Source organism: Malaya genurostris, chromosome 2 (genome assembly GCF_030247185.1).
Source record: "Malaya genurostris strain Urasoe2022 chromosome 2, Malgen_1.1, whole genome shotgun sequence".
Classification (NCBI taxonomy): Eukaryota; Metazoa; Arthropoda; class Insecta; order Diptera; family Culicidae; genus Malaya; species Malaya genurostris.
Genome location: NC_080571.1, coordinates 3864888 through 3886946, shown reverse-complemented (window position 1 = coordinate 3886946; position 22059 = coordinate 3864888). Strand labels below are relative to the sequence as shown.

The 22059-nt window shown below is 39.8% G+C and overlaps 3 protein-coding genes across 4 annotated transcripts; 2 read left to right on the top strand and 1 right to left on the bottom strand.

Moving 5' to 3' along the window:
* Positions 1-1272: 1272 nt before the first annotated feature.
* LOC131429605 (fatty acid synthase) lies at positions 1273-9262 on the top strand. The gene is made up of 5 exons (XM_058593835.1): positions 1273-1949; positions 2015-4221; positions 4281-4701; positions 4757-7260; positions 7322-9262. The coding sequence occupies exons 1-5, from the start codon at positions 1680-1682 to the stop codon at positions 9078-9080; spliced, it is 7161 nt and encodes a 2386-aa protein (XP_058449818.1). The 5' UTR covers positions 1273-1679; the 3' UTR covers positions 9081-9262.
* Positions 9263-15633: 6371 nt separating this feature from the next.
* On the bottom strand, positions 15634-16844 carry LOC131432251 (large ribosomal subunit protein mL44). Its single transcript, XM_058598397.1, has 2 exons — positions 16683-16844; positions 15634-16619 (listed from the first exon to the last, which is right to left on the bottom strand). The coding sequence occupies exons 1-2, from the start codon at positions 16741-16743 to the stop codon at positions 15700-15702; spliced, it is 981 nt and encodes a 326-aa protein (XP_058454380.1). The 5' UTR covers positions 16744-16844; the 3' UTR covers positions 15634-15699.
* A 1518-nt stretch (positions 16845-18362) lies between these two features.
* Positions 18363-21651, top strand: LOC131432541 (uncharacterized). 2 transcript variants are annotated; one of them, XR_009229890.1, is made up of 2 exons: positions 18363-18537; positions 21230-21651. XR_009229890.1 is itself a non-coding variant. In XM_058598878.1 (2 exons), the coding sequence occupies exons 1-2, from the start codon at positions 18647-18649 to the stop codon at positions 21274-21276; spliced, it is 1017 nt and encodes a 338-aa protein (XP_058454861.1). In that variant the 5' UTR covers positions 18618-18646; the 3' UTR covers positions 21277-21651. The 2 variants fall into 2 exon arrangements, 1 of the variants encoding a protein (XP_058454861.1); XM_058598878.1 differs by lacking the exon at positions 18363-18537 and adding an exon at positions 18618-19616.
* Positions 21652-22059: the final 408 nt, after the last annotated feature.

The following is a 22059-nucleotide window of genomic DNA, read 5'->3' as shown; positions in this document are numbered from 1 at the left end:
GTATATCAGTTCTAAGTTCTGATACACTGATAAAGGTTGCAAAAATCATACCGAAATGCTAGTACCTGTATCTGTTACTATTTCGTGACATTAGTAGCGAAATAGTATAGAATTGTTTTAATATAGTGGAATACGGAGTCGATAAACACATTCATTTAGTTTATGAATTTGTCTATGGCGAATAGATAATAAATATTATTATTGAACTTCATGATTATTATTATCTTATCATACACTCAAATAAAAATTCACGTTCGAATTACTTGAAATTTCACGTAAACTGATTTTGAACGTTAATGTGGACATTTTACCTGACAAAGATGAGTATTATGTGACCATCCCCTGATATGTATATAGCTACCCCATAAAAGTATATATCACTACAATCGACCAACACAGTTTAGAGCTTTAACTATAATATTAGTAATTTGTTTCTGTTGTATTATCTTATAAATCATATTAATTTGAGGAATATTTCAGAAAGGCCTCATTATTTTGATTGATAGATTTAAACAGATTTACATAGTATTTCCACTGAGTTTCCAAGTTTTTTTTTGAAGAACAATTTTAATTCGAAATTTCATGCTACACTCTTTTCTATGAGTTTGTTGTGTGAAATCGTCAAAAGACAAAAATTTCATATGTCTTATATTGGTAATTGAAGGAAATTTCCATCAATTCCAGTTACCAAATCGAAGCTTCAATCACCATGCCATGTAAAAGAAATAAAATCTAGAACAAATTATATAACGGAACGGATTCTTTGAGGCTTGCGTCTCTTGTTGGCTGTGTGGTGGTACCCTGGTGGATGAATAGGTCGTAAAGGTTAAGCACGTTCATACGTTGTCTACATTATATCTACTTCCATAACATGTCCGGATCATCAACGGCATCGGTGAACCGTATTTTACGGGTGCGGTTTCCGAAGAAGTATAAAGAAATGAACGATAACGCAATGGAAAACGGTGGAAAAGGGGTTGTTAAAAATACCAAAAACAATCCCCCTGGTGTCAGTTATGCAAATATACAATCACGGTGCGTTCAGTAGGTGATACCTCGTTATCGAAAGCATCAATCGATGTTCCTGACCAGTCAAATATGTGTATTGTTCAGCTACCATAGCTACCTCCTACCCGTACTGGTTCAAAGCTTAATGAAAGTAAAGTATTAATCAGATGCGTGGAATCATTAATCGAAAGTCGCCTCAAAGCTAAGGGTCATACCTATAAAATAGCTTTCGCTGCTTGCACGAGGTTCACTAGCTGACTAGTCGCTGTGCCGCGCGTTGAGTTCTGAACTGTCGGGTCCTTCTACTTCTATTGTGTAGTTATTGTATGAATATTTAATAGGTGTTATAACTAGTTCGCGGCCGATAACTCCTGTAACGTGTGATAGGTGCATTTATACCGTGGTTCAAGTTCAGTGTCAATGCTTGGATAGAGGATACCTGCAGACTATACCGCAACAAAGGACTCAGATGCGCACTGTGGAAACTGGAGAAGCTCAGAATAACTCGGACAAAACTTCATTGTTGTTCGTCAGTGAACATAGTTTAAGAACTGAATTGGTGTGGTGTGTTTTATGTGGTAACTAGTTTGAAGGTGATTGGAGAGTGATTTGTGTTCAAACGAATTGAGGAAAAAGTAACATAACACAACAACAACAAAAAAACAAGAACAATGAGTTCCGAAATTGACAATCCTGCGATTGAGCACCGGGCTAAGCCACCTCTGCCGGGTGATGAGATCGTCATTTCCGGTATTGCTGGACGGTTCCCAAATTCAGACAGTGTGAAGGAATTCGGTTACAATTTGTATAACAAAATCGATATGGTTGACGATCTGGAAACTCGCTGGCGCCACAGTAATGTGGAGATTCCGCGTCGGATGGGAAAGGTCAATAACCTGGAGAAGTTCGACGCTACGTTCTTCGGTGTGCACTTTAAACAGGTTAGTTAGAAAATGAAGCAGTATACATTAGAAATTCCAAAATCATAAACCTTCTGCCATTCTAGGCTCATACCATGGATCCGCAATGCCGTATACTGGTGGAGCATGCCTACGAAGCCGTCATTGACGCTGGTGTGAATCCGAAAACAGTCCGTGGTTCACGAACTGGAGTGTTTGTTGGTGCCTGTTTTGCTGAGTCGGAGAAAACTTGGTTCTACGAAAAGATATCTTCGGGTGGTTTCGGTATTACCGGTTGCTCCAGGGCAATGATGGCAAATCGGATATCCTATACCATGGGTTTGAACGGGCCGTCGTTTCTGTTAGACACTGCTTGCAGTAGCTCCATGTATGCGTTAGATTGCGCATTCAATGCTATTCGTAATGGAGAATGCGATGCTGCCATCGTGGGTGGATCGAATTTGTTGCTTCATCCATACGTTACGTTGCAGTTTGCTCGTCTGGGTGTCCTGGCTGCGGATGGCTATTGTCGACCGTTCGACAAGGATGCTTCCGGTTATACTCGATCAGAAGCCATCTCTGTGGTGTATCTGCAGAAAGCGCGTGACGCCAAACGCATCTACGCTAATCTTGTTTATTCCAAGACAAATTGCGATGGCTTCAAGGAGGAAGGTATAACTTATCCGTCAGGGTTGATGCAACGTCGATTACTCACGGAATTCTACCAAGAAATCGGTATTGATCCTTCAACCGTCGACTATGTTGAAGCCCATAGCACCGGTACTGTAGTGGGCGATCCCGAGGAATGTGCAGGATTGGACAAAATTTTCTGCACCGGACGTAAGAAGCCATTACCCGTTGGATCAGTAAAGTCAAACATTGGTCATTCGGAATCTAGCTCTGGCATTTGCTCAATCGCTAAAAGTGTGTTGGCATTTGAAAATTTGATGATTCCACCCAACATTAACTTCACCGATCTCCGAAAGGATATTCCTTCGCTAGTTGAAGGAAGGTTGTTTGTCGTCTCTGAACCAATACCGTTGGAAGGTCCGTTGATAGCTGTGAACTCGTTTGGTTTCGGTGGAGCCAATGCTCATGCATTACTCAAAGGTAACACAAAGGAGAAAGTTAACGGTGGCGTTCCAGACGATAATCTTCCAAGACTGATTACCTGGTCTGGCAGAACTGAGGAAGCTATCGATGCAATTCTAACCGATATGAGCAACCGTCATTTAGATGCAGAATATGTGGCACTCTTGCATAATGTTCAAAGCGAGTCAATCCCCGGCAATGTATTTAGAGGCTATGGAGTATATGCTAAGAACGAAACCGAAAATGCCATTTGTTTGGGACGGGATTGTCAGCACTACACTGGTTTGAAACGACCCCTAGTCTGGGTGTTCAGCGGAATGGGATCGCAGTGGACAGAGATGGGTAGTTCCTTGATAGATATACCGATCTTCCGAAATTCCATCGAAAACTGTCATCGCATTCTGGAAAAGAGAGGTCTTAATTTGATGGAAATTTTGACATCGAAAGAGTGTAAATACGAAAATATTCTACATTCATTTGTTGGAATCGCAGCGGTACAGATCGGCATCGTAGACGTGCTTCGGTCATTAGATATTGAACCTGACTATGTCATCGGACATTCGGTTGGAGAGTTGGGATGTGCATATGCAGACAACTGTTTCACGGCCGAACAGATGATTCTTTCGGCCTATTCTCGTGGTATGGCGAGTTTGGAAACTAAAACTGTATTCGGTTCAATGGCCGCCGTTGGGTTGGGTTATCGTAAGATTCGAACAATGCTGCCATCGGGTATTGAGGTCGCCTGTCACAACGGGCCGGATTCGTGTACAATTTCTGGTCCGAAACAAAATGTAGAATCCTTTGTAAAGGAGCTTACGGGCAAGGGTATCTTTGCGAAAGAGGTTCCATGCTCCAACATACCGTACCATAGTAAATACATTGCCGAAATGGGACCACGTCTTTTGGCACGTTTGAATGAAGTGATTCCCGAACCAAAGAAGCGTTCATCCAAGTGGTTGAGCTCTTCCGTACCCAAAATTCGTTGGGATCAAACCGAGAGTCAATATTCATCGGCTCACTACCACACGAACAATCTGTTAAGTTCAGTTTTGTTCGAGGAAACCTCGGCACTGCTTCCAAACAACGCAATGACCATCGAAATCGCTCCGCATGGTCTCCTGCAGGCTATTCTGAAGAAATCAATGCCAAATGCGGTTCATATTGGTTTGACCAAACGTGGCAATAGAGATAATGTTCAATATTTGTTTAACGCTCTTGGAAAGTGAGTTACCCTGTTTATTGAAAATACGTGGCATAATTCCACAAATTCTTTCATTTTAGATTGTACGTTAACGGCTTGGACATTCCAGTATCGCGACTATACCCACAAGTGCAATTTCCAGTATCCCGTGGAACACCGATGATCTCGCACTTGGTTCGATGGGATCACAGTGAGGACTGGTTTGTGACGAAATTCGAAATGCAGAAGTCCTCCAAGAGTGGTGAGCGTCGTGTGAAGATTAAACTTAGTGATCAGGACTACAGTTACATCTCTGGCCACGTAATCGACGGTCGTGTACTGTTCCCAGCAACTGCATATTTACATCTAGCTTGGGAAACACTGGCTATGGTTCGGGGACCAATGTATTTCGATTTAGAAGTCGAGTTTGAAGATGTAAAGTTTTTGCGGGCGACTTCAATTGCCAAGGACCAGGAAATCGAGTTTACCGTGATGCTGCAACCGGGAACCGGCCGATTCGAGGTAAACAACAGCATCCTAGTAGAAGAGTAAAATTGTAAAAATTATATTTCTTCAGATTACCGAAGGATCCGCAGCAGTGGTGACTGGTTATGTCAAACACGTTGAAAATATTCAGCTCTCCCAAATTCCGGATCCACCAGAGAGCGATTACCCCATTCTTCAAGCACGCGATTTCTACAAGGAACTGCGTCTCCGAGGATATCACTATAACGGAGCGTTCCGATCGGTGAAAGAAGCACGCGCCGATGCTCGCTGCGGAAAAGTTAACTGGGAATTAAACTGGGTGTCCTTTTTGGATTGTCTACTACAATGTTGCATCGTGGGCAAGGATAGCCGTTCACTTATGATTCCAACAGGATTGGAGCGCATGCGAATCGATCCCAAAATGCATCTGGCCATCGCCAATACAATGGATGAAGGCCAGCAAGTTTTCGACTTCAAGTACTCGGAAGTGCTCAACACAATACGTTGTGGAGGTATCGAAATCATTGGTCTGCAAGCTAGCACCGTTGGACGTAGGAAGCCCCCTGGCTATCCCGTGCTAGAATCTTATCAGTTTATCTCGCACATTCCCGCTCCGAAGATGTCTAAATCTGATGCTGTACGAGTGTGCGTTCAGTTGGCTCTCGAGAATATTCCGGTTCCGAAGGTTAAGGCCGTTGAAGTAGACTTCCACAATGACACACCGATAACTCCTCTCTTTGCTGAAGCTTTGGGGGACCTTCCGCTTGTAACAGCCGATCTTATGTTCCTCTCACAGCAGCAAATATCGTTGCCCACAGTGCACGTCGAGGATGGCAAGCTCTCAACACAGTCGAACTGCCTTTTCCTGGTTTCAGTTCACTGCTTAAGTCGTCCAGAATTGATCGAGGAAGCGGCTAGCAGTCTGCACGATAGCGGATTCATCCTTTCACGGGAGGCACCAAACCTAGCTTCAGATAGCATTGTGGCTCCAGCGGGATATCAACTTATAGCAGTTATCCCAGTTGAAAACGAAACGTACGTACTTTTGCAACGTATCAAACGCAAGTACCTGGGAAGCCCCACCATCATTAGTCTTCCAGCTAACGATGAACAATATCAATGGATCTCCAAACTTAGAGAAGCCATGAAACAGGGATCGGTTATCGTAGTGTCTCAAGGGGATCGCACTTCGGGAATTATTGGTCTAGTGAACTGTATTCGCAAAGAACCGGACGGTGGAATGGTTAGTTGTGTTTTTATCGATGACCCGAAAGCCCCGTCCTTTGAACTTGATAACCCGATCTATAAGGTTCATTTAAAGCTAGGCCTCGCTATTAACATCTACCGAAATGGTCGGTGGGGAACGTATCGCCATCTTCAGCTAGTGCAGCCAGCAGTTACCAAACCTAGACGTGATCATTGCTATGCTAATGCTTTAACCAAAGGTGATTTATCATCTATGACATGGTTAAGCGGACCGTTTAACCAGCGTAGACCGAAAGGAGAACTGGTACGAGTTAGCTACAGCTCATTGAACTTCCGCGATGTGATGTTTGCTGCCGGTAAACTGTCAGCTGATTTTGCCAATCTAACCCGTATCGAACAGCAGTGTGAACTTGGGTTTGAGTTTTCTGGAATGGGCGAAAGTGGACGTCGTATAATGGGTATGGTTACCACTGGTGCTATGGCAACTCACGTGGAATGTGATGATACCTTGACCTGGACTGTTCCGGATAAGTGGACACTTGAAGAAGCGGCAACCGTACCTGTGGTTTACACCACCGTTTATTGTGCTCTGTTCATTAATGCGCATATTCAAAAAGGTCAATCTATTCTTATTCATGCTGGAAGTGGTGGCGTCGGACTGGCAGCAATTCGTGTATGCTTTGCATATGGTCTAAAAGTATACACCACGGTTGGCAGTCAAGCTAAACGAGATTTCTTGTTGCAAACATTCCCGAAACTTCAGGCAGAGGACATAGGCAACTCGCGTGACACATCCTTCGAAAAAATGATTATGTACCGCACGAACGGAAAGGGGGTTGACTATGTATTGAACTCCCTATCGGAGGATAAACTTCATGCTTCCTTGCGGTGCTTGGGTAAGTATGGAAAGTTTTTGGAAATCGGCAAATATGATATGGCAAATGATACCAAGCTTGGTCTGAACCGCTTCCTGCGAGCATTGTCGTTCACCGCAGTACTGGTCGATTTCCTTTTCACTGCTCCACCAGAAGAAAAGATGGTTTTGAAGAATATGCTAGACAAAGATATTAAATCCGGAATCATTGTACCACTGAAAAGTAACGTATTTCCGGCTAGCGAAATTGAGAATGCTTTCCGGTTCTTGGCTAGCGGCAAACATGTTGGAAAGGTTCTGCTGAAAATTCGTGAAAATCCGAACGATGATCATTCGCTTCCAATCGACTACCTCCCTCGAATGTACTGCAATCCAGATCATTCCTATGTAGTTGTCGGAGGTTTGGGAGGGTTCGGTTTAGAACTTGCAGATTGGTTAGTACTTCGAGGATGCCGTAAGCTTGTAATGAGCTCGAGTAAGGGTGTCTCCAAACCATATCAGGCATATAGAATCAAGTAAGTTTATCATTTTTATTATGTTTACTGCACGTACATAAAACAACCCGATTTTCCACAGAATTTGGGAACAATATGGAGTAAATATTGTTGTAAACACCGAAAACATTGCGACCAGAAAGGGATGTGAAGCATTGTTGTTAGCTGCTACCAAATTGGGTCCCGTAGGTGGCATCTACAATCTAGCTGTTCAACTACGTGATAGTATTTTCGAGAACCAAACGGTGGACAAGTTTGCGGAATGCATGGGACCAAAGGCATTGGCTACCAAATACTTGGATGAACTAAGCCGTAAAATGTGTCCTCGCTTGGAATACTTTATCGTTTTCTCTAGTGTGTCCTGTGGACGTGGAAATGGTGGTCAAAGTAATTACGGTATGGCAAATTCTGTGATGGAGCGACTCATTGAGCATCGTCATGCCAACGGTCTTCCAGCCAAGGCTATTCAGTGGGGAGCTGTTGGTGAAGTTGGTTTAGTAGCTGACATGCAAGAGGATAAGTTAGATATGGAAATTGGAGGAACCCTCCAGCAACGCATATCTTCTTGTCTTCAAGAGCTAGACCCTCTACTGACGACACCGGATCCTATAGTCGCTAGTATGGTTGTCGCCGAGAAACGCATTCGAACTAGCGGAAAAGATAACATAATCGAATCAGTGATGAACATCATGAGTATTCGTGACATAAAATCGGTATCGATGGATACTACGCTATCGGAACTGGGTATGGATTCGTTAATGGCCGTAGAGATCAAGCAGACATTGGAACGCGAGTACGAGTTATTCCTTACACCTCAAGACCTTCGTTCGCTGACGTTCATGAAGCTACAAGAGCTAACGGAAGCCAAGGCAAGTTCCGACGAGAACGTGAAACTAAAACTCGCCAACGAGAAAACACCAACCGGAGTTGCTATGCTGCTGCGTAATCTGGGCGATGAATTTAACAGTGAACACACGATTTTACGATTACAATCTGAGAACGACTCAAAGAAATATAACGCCTGCGTCCTGTTGACACCCGGAATCGAGGGAGTCGCTGGTAATGCCTGGCACAACATCGCTAGCCAACTAACTTTGCCAACTTTCATTACTCAATTGACGAAGACTATCAACATGACCAGCATAGCAGAAATAAGCGAATTTCTAGCTAATGATGTAATCGAGAACGTATTCAAAGGGGCCGAACATTTCTATCTAGTCGGATACTCGTTCGGTGCTTTTGTTACGTTGGAATTAGCTCGGTTATTGGAGGAAACCGGTAAACGTGGACAAATTCTACTGATTGATGGAGCACCTAAGTTTCTTCATAAACTGGCGGTTGATCAAATGTCAGATAACTGGACGGAAGAATCCATTCAAATCGTGTTGATCGCCGGTATTTTAAACACAATATTCCCCGATGAAACCACTGATGTACTACCAATTATAACCGAGTGTACTACATTTGAATCTCGCATCGATAAGTTACTGGAACTAGCAAAAGACCAGAACATCTACTCTGAGGAATATCTGCGAATGATGACTAAGGCATTATTTAACCGTATCAAGATCACCCTGTTGACCGATGTCAATAAAATCCAGCCTTTGGAGTCACCAATTACGTTGGTTCGCCCTACCGAAGTATCAGTTGTCGATATTGAGGAAGATTACGGCCTATCTGAGTATACTAAATCCAATGTAAGCTTGAAATTCCTGGAAGGTAATCATATTACTATGCTAGAGAACCCGAAATTGACCCAAATTATAACCGAGTCTGATCCAGTGCTGGAATCGGATCGTTTCTTCCAAAAGTATCTACAGAGTAACGTTATAGCTGAGTAGTTAACTCTATTCTGCTCTCTACTTTCCACGATTCGATTGAACATCACCTTAACAGAAATGGCACCCGAAGAAATATTTTATTTGATAATTTTATTTAATACACGTACATAACAGGCACCTAAACCACAGTTCTTATTAACAAAAAACTATTTATTTTCTCAATAAAAATTAATTCGTCATAATGCTGTCGTTTGAATTTATATGACTTACTGTCACAGAGAAAATACTTTTAAGTAGATACCTTAATGTGTGTAAGAAATTTAATGGTTGTTGATCACCATCCTCTCAGCGGGCCGTTCTATTTTGTTGGTCGTTGAGCGCTTGTTGAACGACATACTGCACCAGGTCCGTACCCAGGATTTCGTTTCGGGAGGGGCCCAAAGATAAAAAATATTGTTACCGAAGATTGCTGATGTGCCTAATTCGCGGTGTTCCTTTTACTGGTGTTTTTAACAGACACTTTAAACTTTTCCACTGAAACTGTTATTGTATTACATTTCTTTACGTTTACTGTCTTGTTATTTCTGTAACACATGTCTGAGACCTTCTAAATAATTAAATATCTGTTTTTGATTTCGGGAGGGGCCTGGGCCCCTTGGGCCGTCCCTCTGGGTACGTGACTGTACTGCACGAAATATTCGTTCAGTTTGTTGGAACGGGTTGTTGTTGTTTTTCTCTTGCAAAAATAGTGTGAAAATTAGATGTTACCTTTATATAGAAAGAAAATTTGTCGTTATTCTACGTGAAGTAGAAGTACTGTACAGGTATGTAGTGTTAATTTAAAAAAAAAGTGGAAAAAACTTCGGAAATTCTCCAGTAAAACTAATCCAACGTGGCTCCAACTCCTCATATTAAAAAAAGGGCTCAACGATGGCCTCCCGTTGAACGATTGATTGAACTTTCATTGGAGCAACGATCCAACGTATTGGACCAACGATGGACCACCGTTGAGCGTTTTCTTCTGAGAGGGCAGGTAGCAATCCGCCTGCACTGATAAAAATTTGCACGGTCGATTCATATGTAAATAGCACTTCAATTTGATATGTTCTTTCATTTCAATACACAACCAAAGCGATTTGTTTTATTCGCTAATATGCAAATTCACTAATATGCAACATTTAGATGTCTGAAAACTGTTTACTGAGATTTTGGTAAGTGGATATCATTAATTTGCTGATTACGGTAAAACAACCATTTACTGGTAAATATGGTAGTTTACATAACCGAATATCAGTATAACATTTTGAATTGCCGAGAAATCGGAAATAATAAATCGAGTATTTTGGAAAAAGCTATCTTAGCCGAAATTTCAGTAAAATATCGCTTCACCGTTCGTTTTCGGCATTTTTACACAGCCGAACTTTTTTTCGCCGAGATCGAAATTTAGTTTTAAGTGTGTACAAGTACAAGCATTCACCAAAACATTTTTCATGTTTATTTCAAATCAAAAACCGAGTCAAAGAATTTAAATTTATTAAATATTTTTTTCTTAGCATAAAGTTATTAAAAAATCTGTAAGTATGGCTACACTGTAGCCGAAACGTTGGTATTTATTCCATATACAGGGCGAAAATGACGAGAAGGATGATTCGGAACAACGTTGCCCGATTTTTGGAAAAATGACCTGGCAACGCTGATTCGGAAGGAAGATTAAGAAGCTAGTTGTCAGGTCTTGTCTTAGGGATTTCTGAAATCGATCACAGCTTTTCATAACAGTTCGGCTGAAAAGTTCGTATCGTTTAATAGAAACACACATTTTTTTGCCAAAATTCGTTTTTATTATTCAACATAATTGCCATCAGAGGCGATACAGCGATTATAGCGATCTTCCAACTTTTCGATACCATTTTTGTAGTACGATCCTTTGCCTCAAAATAGGCCTCAGTTTCAGCGATTACCTCTTCATTGCTTCTAAATTTTTTACCAGCGAGCATTCTCTTGAGGTCTGAGAACAGGAAAAAGTCACTGGGAGCCAAATCTGGAGAATACGGTGGATGAGGGAGTAATTCGAAGCCCGATTCGTTCAATTTCAGCATGGTTTTCATCGAATTGTGGCACGGTGCATTGTCTTGATGAAACAAAACTTTTTTCTTCTTCAAATGAGGCCGTTTTTTTTAAATTTCGTCCTTCAAACGCTCTAAGAACGCTATTTATTTATTTATTTTGGGGAGCAGGGAAAAGCCCGATGGAGATGAAATATAGCAATCTCTCTCTCCAGCAGGCATAAAACCTCCTCATCTTTTGTATCAACAGATTACAATGATCCAACAGATACATTTACGTTTAAAACTACACACTTAAAACCATTTCTTGAGCTCGGCATAACAAAATGCCGAAACTGATCAGCAACACGTAAATTTGCTGATTGCTCAGTAATCAATACGCATGTTTCTGAGCTTCGTTAAATGCATTCACTGATATTTCGGTAAAATACTCCACTTTGCCGAAATTTGGCATAATTGCTTGCTGAATTTATCAGTAAACAACAGATATGCCGACATCAGCAGAGACGTTTGCCGAGATTTCGGAATATGCGCTAGCTGTTGCCGAGATCCAGCACGACAGCTGTCATTTATTGCCGCGTTACATTTTCGCTTCGCATTGTGCAATTATTTTCTAATGAAATTCTCGAGTGAAAAAATGGATAATCTTCGAAGAAGTGTGGAACCACTTGCAAGTAAAAATATTGAATAAATATAGTGACATGTTTCGCTTTATAAAAAGCGACTTTATCAGAGCACTCGCGATTATAAGGGAAAAACACCCAAGACGGGGCTCAAAGCGTCTTCGAGACAAAACTTTGGGGGATATGCGAAAAATTAACCCAATGCATGGAATAATTCAATAGATCAAAGTAAGTTTATTTTTTGAACAATACCGTATATGCATCATTAAATATTGAACATTTTTGTAAGCCAAAAATCAATATATAGTTTTATTTTCATATTTCCAGCTCGACTCAAGGTGGCCGCCTCTGGAAACGCCGCTTTTTATTTATGCTACATGTTTTCTGGTAGGCTTTAAGCACTACTGGCAACAAATTTGTAAGCCTCCTTTAAGTGTTAATAAAATGAATTTTTTATCCTGAATGGCGTGTTTATAATGTTGAAAAAATACAAACAAAATTAATTGACTAGATTTTTAAATACTGATGATTCGGTAATTTATTTTTTTCATTTTTTCGTTTTATTGGATTGCCGAATATTCAGAGAACGTTTCACTGAGCAAACAGTAAATCTTATGCTGACGATTTCGGCAATATTTGACGTTTGTCAAATTTTAGGATGCCGAGACGCTCAGTACTTTTATTTTTGCCGAGATGATTGCTGATTATTCGGCTGTGCGAATCTCGGCATTTTTTTGCCGAGACTCAGCTAAAAAATTTAAGTGTGTAACAATTAAAACTAACAGTTAAAGCTAAATCACTAACTCTATAACTAGTTGATGGCACAATAATACAGCATTACAGAGCAGCTTCCTTGAAAGGCGGGATAGAAGAGCAAAGTGGATATGAAGATGGAAGAAGAAGGTTAGTTGAGGGAGCAGTGAGTGAGCGTGGACGAACGATGGGGTTAGAACCGGCATGTAGATCTAATTAGTGAACGAAAAGATGGTGGAAGACGGAGAAAATGAAAGAGAGGACGAACAGGTTAGTTTCGGCGAATCTGATTAGTTTCCAATGAAGATGGTGAACATTTATTTACTGGATAGTTAAGGAATCGTTGAATAAGCGTTTTATCGCATTACGCGAGAGATGAAAATCAAAGACCTGCGAGCAACTGTTAAACAAACGACACATACTGAGAAACGGTTCATTATATCCGTAGTTAGTTCTAGCACGAGGGATTCGTAAAAATGGATGTGAACGAAGATTGCGACGATGGATGTCAAAGTTGACCAATCGTAGGAGATCAGGGCAATCAATATGTGATTGTATTAAATCAGCGATGAAAACAGCCTTGTAGACGTTTCTACGAACACACAGCAGATCCAGTTCGATCAGTCGGCAACGATCATTATAACTTGGAAGGTTTAATGGGTCTCTCCATGGTAGATTTCGGAGAGCAAACCAATATACCAATATATATAGTCACTGTTGATGTTTTTTCCCTTTTCAAGGTAGTCGATGAAAATTATACCATGCGAATCCCAAAATACAGACGCCATAACCTTACCGGCCGATTGTTGAGTCTTTCCACGCTTGGGGTTCGGTTCATCGCGTGCAGTCCGCTCAGCTGACTGTCGATTGGACTCCGGAGTGAAGTGATGGAGCCATGTTCCGTCCATTGTTATATATCGACGAAAAAAATCGGTTTTATTTCGATATAACAGCTCCAAACACTGCTCAGAGTCATCAATTCGTTGTTGTTTTTGATCGATTGTGAGCTCACGCGGCACCCATTTTGCACAAAGCTTTCTCATATCCAAATATTCGTGAATAATATGTCCAACACGTTCCTTTGATATCTTTAGGGTGTCAGCTGTCTCGATCAACTTCACTTTACGGTCATTGAAAATCATTTTGTGGATTTTTTTCACGTTTTCATCGGTAACAGCCTCTTTTGAACGTCCACTGCGTTCATCGTCTTCGGTGCTCATATGACCAGTACGAAATTTAGCAAACCACTTACGAATTGTTGCTTCGCCCGGTGCAGAGTCTGGATAACACTCATCAAGCCATTTTTTGGTATCGGCGGCACTTTTTTTCATCAAAAAGTAGTGTTTCATCAACACACGAAATTCCTTTTTTCCATTTTTTCACAATAACAAAAGTAGCTTCACTCAAAATGCAATATCTCACAAACTAATAATCAGACAGCTGTCAAATTTATACACGTATCTTTTGAAGGTTGGTACTAACTGAAAATGGTATGGATTTAATTCTAGTGGCGCCCTCTCATAGAAACGATACGAACTTTTCAGCCGATCTGTTAGATTTCTGAAATCGATAACAGATGAGCACCAAAAAGTTTTCAATTTGCTAGGGAGAAAATAAATATCCGACTTTTTTTTTGCTCAAAATAATTCCGATCACCTATTATGTTACGGATTTTGCACAGACTGTTTTTTGGCTTGATCACAAATTATTAAAAAATGACCTGACATCCAGCGTCGTCAGGTCATTTTTCCAAAAATCTGTATTCGGCGCAAAAATCTATCGGTATCAGAATCTCTGCTACATAAGTACCAGGAAAATGTCACCAGGGCTCATTGAAGCAAAGAAAAAAAACCAAGACATCCGCATGCCTATCCACGCTGAAATCCAAAATCGGTATTCCTCGATGAACATTAGAAAAGGTCCCAAGTGAAAATGACAGTTTCTCTTGATTTACTTTCTCTTTCAATTATTACGGCAAATTCCAGTAATTTCCAACAAATTCTACAGTGCATATCGATAGTTGATGGTTTTTGCTATAATCCTTTGTGAAGTGTTAGATGGAAAGATTGCTGATTGGACCGTAATACTCGAAAGAGAAAGTAAACAAAGAGAAACTGTCATTTGCACTTAGGACCCTTTCTCGTATTTGTCTTCATTTATCTGTATGTATATGATCCGTGAATTTTCGGTATTTTAAGAGAACATATCTGTATTGCTGTATTAGGGTCTCTGACAGCTCACTTACAACCACAAATGCAAATGAGATTGGTTTGTTTTCATCAGGAAACGCATGCATTAAACACGGTTCAGACGGTCAATCAACTTTCGTCGACGTCCAGATTATTATTTATTAATTTTTTTAGTCGAATATTGCTCACGTATCCGACGTTAAAATGTTCCGTGAACTTGACGTAGTGTACTTTCATATGAATTGCTTACAATTAATGTTGTTGTTTCGTAATCGTTCCATGCAGCTGATAGTCACTTGATGCTGCGTGTGAATCGCTTTTACATATTGTTTTGTTTTCATCAGGAAACGTGTTGGCCACCCATTTTTCAGTAGGGGGGGGGGGGGGGGGGGGCATAGAAACCTCAATAGAGGTCAAAAATCGGTAAAACACCATGAAATTAGTGTACCTGGCAACGTTGCTGGCATCCACGCCAGTAATATAGCTTGAGATCTTGCATTCGAACTGGCGTACAATGGAAATTCTTGCATGAAAAATCGCATTTTTAATAAATTAGATTTGTATGCTTTACACAGAACTTTTGAAAAAAGTTTGTACTAGCTTAAATGTCTGTTCGCTGTGTACTGTCTAACGAAGTAATTGAAAGACTCGCAGTATTTGAAAAAGAAAATTACTCTAGCTTCTTCCGTTTCACATTCGGCTCATCAATGATTTAAGTAGTTCAAATTGAATATGCCATACCTCCCTGCCCATAAGTTCAATTTAAAATGCTAAGTCGACGCAAAGTTTACGCATTTATGTAACACTCTAAGTATATTGCATTGAGGTTCTATATACTTTCTGACGTCTCGGGCGTAAATGAGTGACGACTTATTACTGGCCGTCTCAGAAAGTGAACATTTAGGGGTTTGTTAAAAAACCGAACCTTTATTCAGAACAATAACTTATTTGGAATTCTCATTCTGTAAAAATAAATCAGTCTGTCTCCAAATTCTTCGAGTTTGATCTATTTTTATTAGTTGTTTTAGTCTACAGTTTTCTTTTTTATTATCTACTGCCCCTTCAGTTCATGCTGTTTCAAATGTTTAACTATATCTCTCAGCTCCAAACTAAAATTGATCGGCTTCATATTGTGTTCCGTACCGAACAGCTGTCGCAAACTGTCGCAAGCGGCTTCCCGAATGGCCGTTTCGATACTTTCACCGTATCCTGATCCGATGAACTCTTTATTACAGTAGATTGCTACGTTGTGAGCCGCTAGGATGGTATTTTTACCAATCAACCCAATGGAACGTGGTTCGGGTTCGCCTATTTTCTTCTTTCTACAATATTCCTGTAACAACGATAACGGATCATCAATATTCCAATATTCGTTGACGTCCTGTTGGTTTAGTTGAGTGCAAACAAAATCTCGTACAAACAGGTACACCCGCTCGTCACCGGATGATTTGTGAAGCGCTCCAATAACTGCTTTAAGAGTGTTGGCTAACAACCTTTCCGTTACAGGGAACTCAGCTGATAGAATTATGTCGGTTGTCCCTAGGTGTTTAGAAACATAAGCCAGCTTATCTTCGCTTGTCAGATGTGTGACTAATGCATGAATTCCTTCTTCAGGGAGATTTGGCAGGGCTGTTAACAAAAATGCTTGCACATATTGCTGTATTAGTTTTTCTCCCTGTTCAATCAGCTGTTGATTGTCTTTCAGGCCAAGCTGGGGCTGATCAATACCGACCTGGGCCTGCTTTACCTCTTCTTTTGCGATGAATGATTGATGGGTGAATGCTTGCTGAAGCAGACCGGCATCAAAATGTTCCGATAGTCTTTTACCAAAAGCAAAAATTTCCGCATTATAATTCCAGTCACTGTGAGTCGATCGAGGTAAAACAGCTTCCGGGCCCATTTTTTCACGACGCCGCTTCAATTCCCGGAGTGTAGGGGCAACCCAGCGATGAATTTGTCGGGTTTGCTGTACTGTGGAATAGAACACACAATTAAGTCAACTTTGATCGAATCGCACTAGAAAGCAAAACTCACCGGAATAAAGTAACTGTGAGAAATTACGCACTATAGCTGACGAAGCGACAATATAAGACATTGCAAAAACTATTTGATTTATACAAAACAAAGTTTTTTTTTAATTTTTTGAAATTACAGCGTTCACCAATTTTTGTTTTGGTTTTGTAATACAGAACGTGAATAGATTTTGACAGCTACTAGCCTCATCGGCCAAATAAGTCAAGACATCTGAATAATAAGGGTAAAACCAGACCCTGTCAGCTTGGAGCGACATCAATCTTCAGTTCAGCAACGCCATCGCACGGCATCACATTCAACATATCATGTCAATTGTATGGGTGCGCAGCCCTGCTATTTTGGCGCGCACGAATTTGACATTTCTCTTCCCTACTTCTATGTATGAGATTCGATGCGAACTCACCTGAGGGCGACATGCTCGCAAAAAAGGATGTTGCCAATGATTTGTTCGGGAAATGTGAGAGCTGGATATCTTGTTAATATGATGTCTTTGGTAAAACTTTCGCATATAAATGAATTCTCGGAAGTACCTCAAAAGGCCGAATCACAAAAGGCCGAAACACAAAAAGGCCAAACACTACAAAATGCCGAATATCACAAAAAGCAGAAGCACAAAAGACCGAAAGCTACAAAAGCTACAAACTTTAGAAAAGGTCCAAAATGCAAGTGACAGTTTCTCTTATTTTACTTTCTCTTTCAATTATTACGGCAAATTCCAGTAATTCCCAACAAATTCTACAGTGCATATCGAAAGTTGATGGATTTTGATATAATCCTATGTGAAGAGTTAGATGGAAAGATTGCTGATTGGACCGTAATACTCGAAAGAGAAAGTAAACAAAGAGAAACTCTCATTTGCACTTCCCAAGTAACAATTCGAATGCCTTATGGTTTTGATTATAATTTATAGGAGTTTTGTAATTGCTTGTTCAATCACTACTTGTTTTATAACAACTATAATAAGTGTCGCTTTTGACAAGTAATTGTTGTATACAAGCATTTAGTACAACAGGGTAACTTTTACCCTAAAAAGTAGTTAATCTGAATTAAGTCTGTTTTGCAGAATTCTAAATAAATGATCAGCGTGCAGAGAAGACCGTTCTCTTTCTGACAGCTGACTGTGAACGATTTAAATCTAGTGTTGTTTATTAAGAAGAATACCCTTCCGCTCTATTTCGTCAAAGTTTGATTAGTTCTCGGATATATTTCGGAGTGGACCTGTTTCGGATAGTTCTGGAGTCTATGAGGTTACTTCCTCGGTTCTATTTGGCACAGTAGTGGATACTTTAACTGGCGACGAGGAAAACGACGGCGACGACAAGGTGGCCGCTATTTGATCCCGGCAGATTGCACCCGAAGGAAAAGGATTTCACGGTTCGGACTTTTATCTGATGCAGTAAGGAAATCTTTAAAAATTAAGAAACCATCTGGATTGATAAAACTGTAAGTTAACGGGAAGTAGAGCGAAAGAAATTGTGTTAAATTTTCATACCGACGCCAAGCAATTCATAAAAAAGCCATTTTGTTTTTTAGCATAGCGTCAATTTTTTTTTCTCAGGTGAGGATAAATTGCAGCAGTGGTGCCAGATTTTCTTCGACGATATTTTAAAGAAAAATTAAATTAAACTTTATTTCGTGTTATTCATTATTCGTTTTGCTTTGGTTTTATAGTGAGATAAATCTAAGTGAGGCAAAATTCTTATATTATTTTTGATCTTTTATTAGGTCGCTGTCTCATAAGGAGTTTCTATCTGGACGTTTCCGGCTAATTTGTTGGACGAAGACGCAGCGATAATTTCGTTTAATTTGACGGGAAATCCATAGGATCGATTACACGTAAGCGTTAATTATTGCGGTGAGTGCAATTTTATACTTTTTTTTTGGTATTTTATAAATAATTGGCGAATATCCCTAACGTTTGTTAGGATCCTCAGAGTGAAATTTTGAATAGTTTTAATCTTCAAATGGCGCCCACAGTTGCAGCCACGATTGAACCATTCCGGAACGGCACGTCCTTCGGAGATTGGGCTACACGATTGAAATATTTTTTCATCGTGAATAAAATTGAAGATGATAACGACAAACGGGCCTACTTCATAACTATGGGTGGTCCAGTAATATTTTCTCAATTAAAATTACTTTTTCCGACTGGCAATTTTGAAAATGTTCCCTATGAAGAGCTAATTAGCAAACTGAAAGCTCGTTTGGATAGAACCGAATCGGATTTAATCCAACGACTTCGTTTTAACACTCGTGTCCAACAACCCGACGAAACCTTACAAGATTTTGCTTTGTCTTTAAGGTTACAAGCCGAATTTTGTAATTATGGTGATTATAAAGACCAGGCCATTCTGGATAGGATGGTTGCCGGGATAAAAGATATTGAGTTGAAAAAAAAGTTGTTGAGCGAAAATAAATTGAATCTTGCTACGGCAGAAAAATTTTTGGAAACCTGGGAGATGGCAAGTGCGAACTCCAAACCTATAACTGAGAAAGAAGACGAAGCTTTCGCTTTGAAATTTGTTCCTGCTATGGGCAGAGGGAAAATTTTACAAAATCTTGCTGATGTTTATAAAAATAACAGTGGTAAATTTGAAGATAAAACACGTATTCCAGTGAAAGACAGGCTCGGTTATAAGAATTTGACCGATCGACGATTCAAAAAAGTGCAATTTGAGAACGCTAGAGATTATAACGGACAGAAGCCTGCCGGGTGGAGGAATGATTTTAGGAGACAACCAGTGTTGGATCGACGTGTTTGCAATTTTTGTGGAATACAAGGACATGTAGCAAGGAAATGTTACAAACGACGGATTCAAAAACAGCGTGAGGTCAATCTGGTGGATGTTCCTGGTAGCAGCAAGGACAGTGTGTCTGATCTTCTTAATCGTCTGAATACTAAAGATTCTGATGACGACGGCGATTCTGATTCAGGTGAATTGTGTTGTATGCATGTTTCCTCTATAAATAAAATTAATAGCCCTTGTTTAATTAATGTTAAAATTGACGGGAAAGAGATTCAAATGGAGGTAGATTGCGGAGCTTCTGTATCAGTGATAAGCAAAGCTCAATATTTTTCGCATTTTACAAAAACTTTGAGTAAATCTTCGACAAAACTTATTGTAGTGAATGGGACTGAATTGCAATTAATAGGGGAGGTGGTAGTCAAAGTGGAGTTTAGGAATGTAAAAGCGAATCTGAAATTGTTGATTATAAACTGCAAAAACAATTTCTATCCGCTTTTTGGAAGAACTTGGTTAGACGTTTTCATTCCTAACTGGAGGGACTTTTTTGCGGAAAATATTTTAGTGAATAATATTGGAAGAAAAAACTTCTTGGTAGAAGAAATAAACTATAGACCATCCTCTAAAATTAGTAATGCGAATTTCTGTTCTAGGTTTCCGTTAAAAGATACTGTTGCCAAAGAGTACGATGTAATACATTGTTTAAATTTTAGCAATGATTTCCCGATGGATTTCAAACTTTTTGCTGGAGAAACAAAATCAGACAATTTTTTACAACAAATTATGAAGTTTGTACAGCATGGTTGGCCAGACAAAGTAGACAAACACTTTGCCAATGTTTTTTCTAACAAGCATGATTTAGAAATTATTGATGAATGCTTATTGTTCCAAGACAGAGTTATAGTACCGCAATCTTTACAAAGTGGGATTCTCAAACTTTTACACACCAACCATGGTGGAGTTGTAAAAATGAAGCAAATGGCAAGACGTTTCGTTTATTGGTACGGGATAAATAAAGCAATTGAAAGATTTGTTGCTAACTGTGAAAGTTGCAACAGTATGATGATTACACCAAAACCCAAAATTACTTCTAAATGGAAGGAAACTACTAGACCTTTTAGCAGGGTGCATTTAGATTTTTTCCATTTTGAGCATCGCACTTTTCTGCTTATAGTAGATAGTTTTTCTAAATGGGTGGAACTGGAATGGATGAAATATGGCACAGATTGCAAGAAAGTTTTAAGATGTTTAGTTGCTTTTATGGCAAGATTTGGTTTACCGGATGTTTTAGTTACGGACGGTGGCCCTCCTTTCAATTCATTTGCATTCAAAAATTTCTTAGAAAAACAAGGAATAAAAGTCTTAAAAACTCCGCCTTACAACCCGGCTAGCAATGGCCAGGCGGAGAGATTAGTGAAAACAGTAAAAGATGTTTTAAAAAAATACTTATTAGACCCAGATATAGCAGTATTGCATTTGGAGGACCAGATAAATTTGTTTCTGTTAAATTTCAGAAATTGTATGACGAAGGATGGTAAATTTCCATCTGAAAAAATCTTCGTTTATCGACCTAAGATGTTGATTGACTTAATCAACCCCAAAAACAAATACCAAAATAATCTATCTTCTCCTGAAATCCCGCAACATGATGATTTAACGCAATTAGGCCCAGCAAGTTCTGTAACGCCTTTAGATGATCTGAACGCGGGAGATGAATTATGGTACAAGAATAATCATTCACACAATCAAGCAAGATGGGTCCGGGCAACATTTCTAAAAAGGTTTTCAATTAATACTTTCCAGGTTCAAATTGGAAACGCGCAAATTCTCGCCCATCGTACTCAACTTAGAGTTTCGAAAGATCCGGACTCGGTGGTTCGGCCAAACGCGCTGATAACTGTCAGACCACGAAGAAGATTGGAGGGACAACATGAAACGACATTGCAAGATGAAGAAGAAGAAGAAGAGAAACGACAGGAGCCAAACTATGAACAAACCAACCGAATTCCGCGGCTTGGTTGGCCGGTGGACAGAAAATCTATTGATGATGAAGTTTGTTTTCGTGGATTCCCAGAAGAAAACTTAGATACGAATTCTAAGACTAGGAAACGCAAAGCTACAAAGGATGCTATCGAAGCACCCCTCAGAAGATCTAAAAGACGTCGGAAAAATTTAAGTTTTGATGATTATGTATTGTATAAATGATAATTTTGTCGATTTGTTGTCGAAGAGTTTTATGAAATAATGTAAAATAATTTTTATGAATTCTCGAATTAGGTTAATTCTCTTCCTAAATGGGAAGGACTTGTTGTATACAAGCATTTAGTACAACAGGGTAACTTTTACCCTAAAAAGTAGTTAATCTGAATTAAGTCTGTTTTGCAGAATTCTAAATAAATGATCAGCGTGCAGAGAACACCCATCTGACACCGGTATGTGAGCACCAGCCATTTGAAAGTATACCGATTACGTTGAGCCCCTCGCGTTTCGAGTCCCAAACACTGCGATGTTTTAATACTCATCGCGACTCTCAAATTGTGAAAATTATTCCACTTGATGTCCCAAAACACTGTATGCTGTATTTTAGGTAAACCGACAAGTTATTGTAAAAGAGTCGACCAAAAATTCACTAA

Excerpts from the sequence above, each read along its gene's own strand:
- LOC131429605 (XM_058593835.1), top strand. The coding sequence starts at position 1,680 with ATGAGTTCCGAAATTGACAATCCTGCGATTGAGCACCGGGCTAAGCCA. Across the intron at positions 1,950-2,014 it reads TCGGTGTGCACTTTAAACAG|GCTCATACCATGGATCCGCA; the intron begins GTTAGTTAGAAA and ends CTGCCATTCTAG. Across the intron at positions 7,261-7,321 it reads TATCAGGCATATAGAATCAA|AATTTGGGAACAATATGGAG; the intron begins GTAAGTTTATCA and ends GATTTTCCACAG.
- LOC131432251 (XM_058598397.1), bottom strand. The coding sequence starts at position 16,743 with ATGTCTTATATTGTCGCTTCGTCAGCTATAGTGCGTAATTTCTCACAG. Across the intron at positions 16,620-16,682 it reads CTCACAGTTACTTTATTCCG|TACAGCAAACCCGACAAATT; the intron begins GTGAGTTTTGCT and ends TCTATTCCACAG.
- LOC131432541 (XM_058598878.1), top strand. The coding sequence starts at position 18,647 with ATGGCGCCCACAGTTGCAGCCACGATTGAACCATTCCGGAACGGCACG. Across the intron at positions 19,617-21,229 it reads CGACGGCGATTCTGATTCAG|GTTCAAATTGGAAACGCGCA; the intron begins GTGAATTGTGTT and ends AATACTTTCCAG.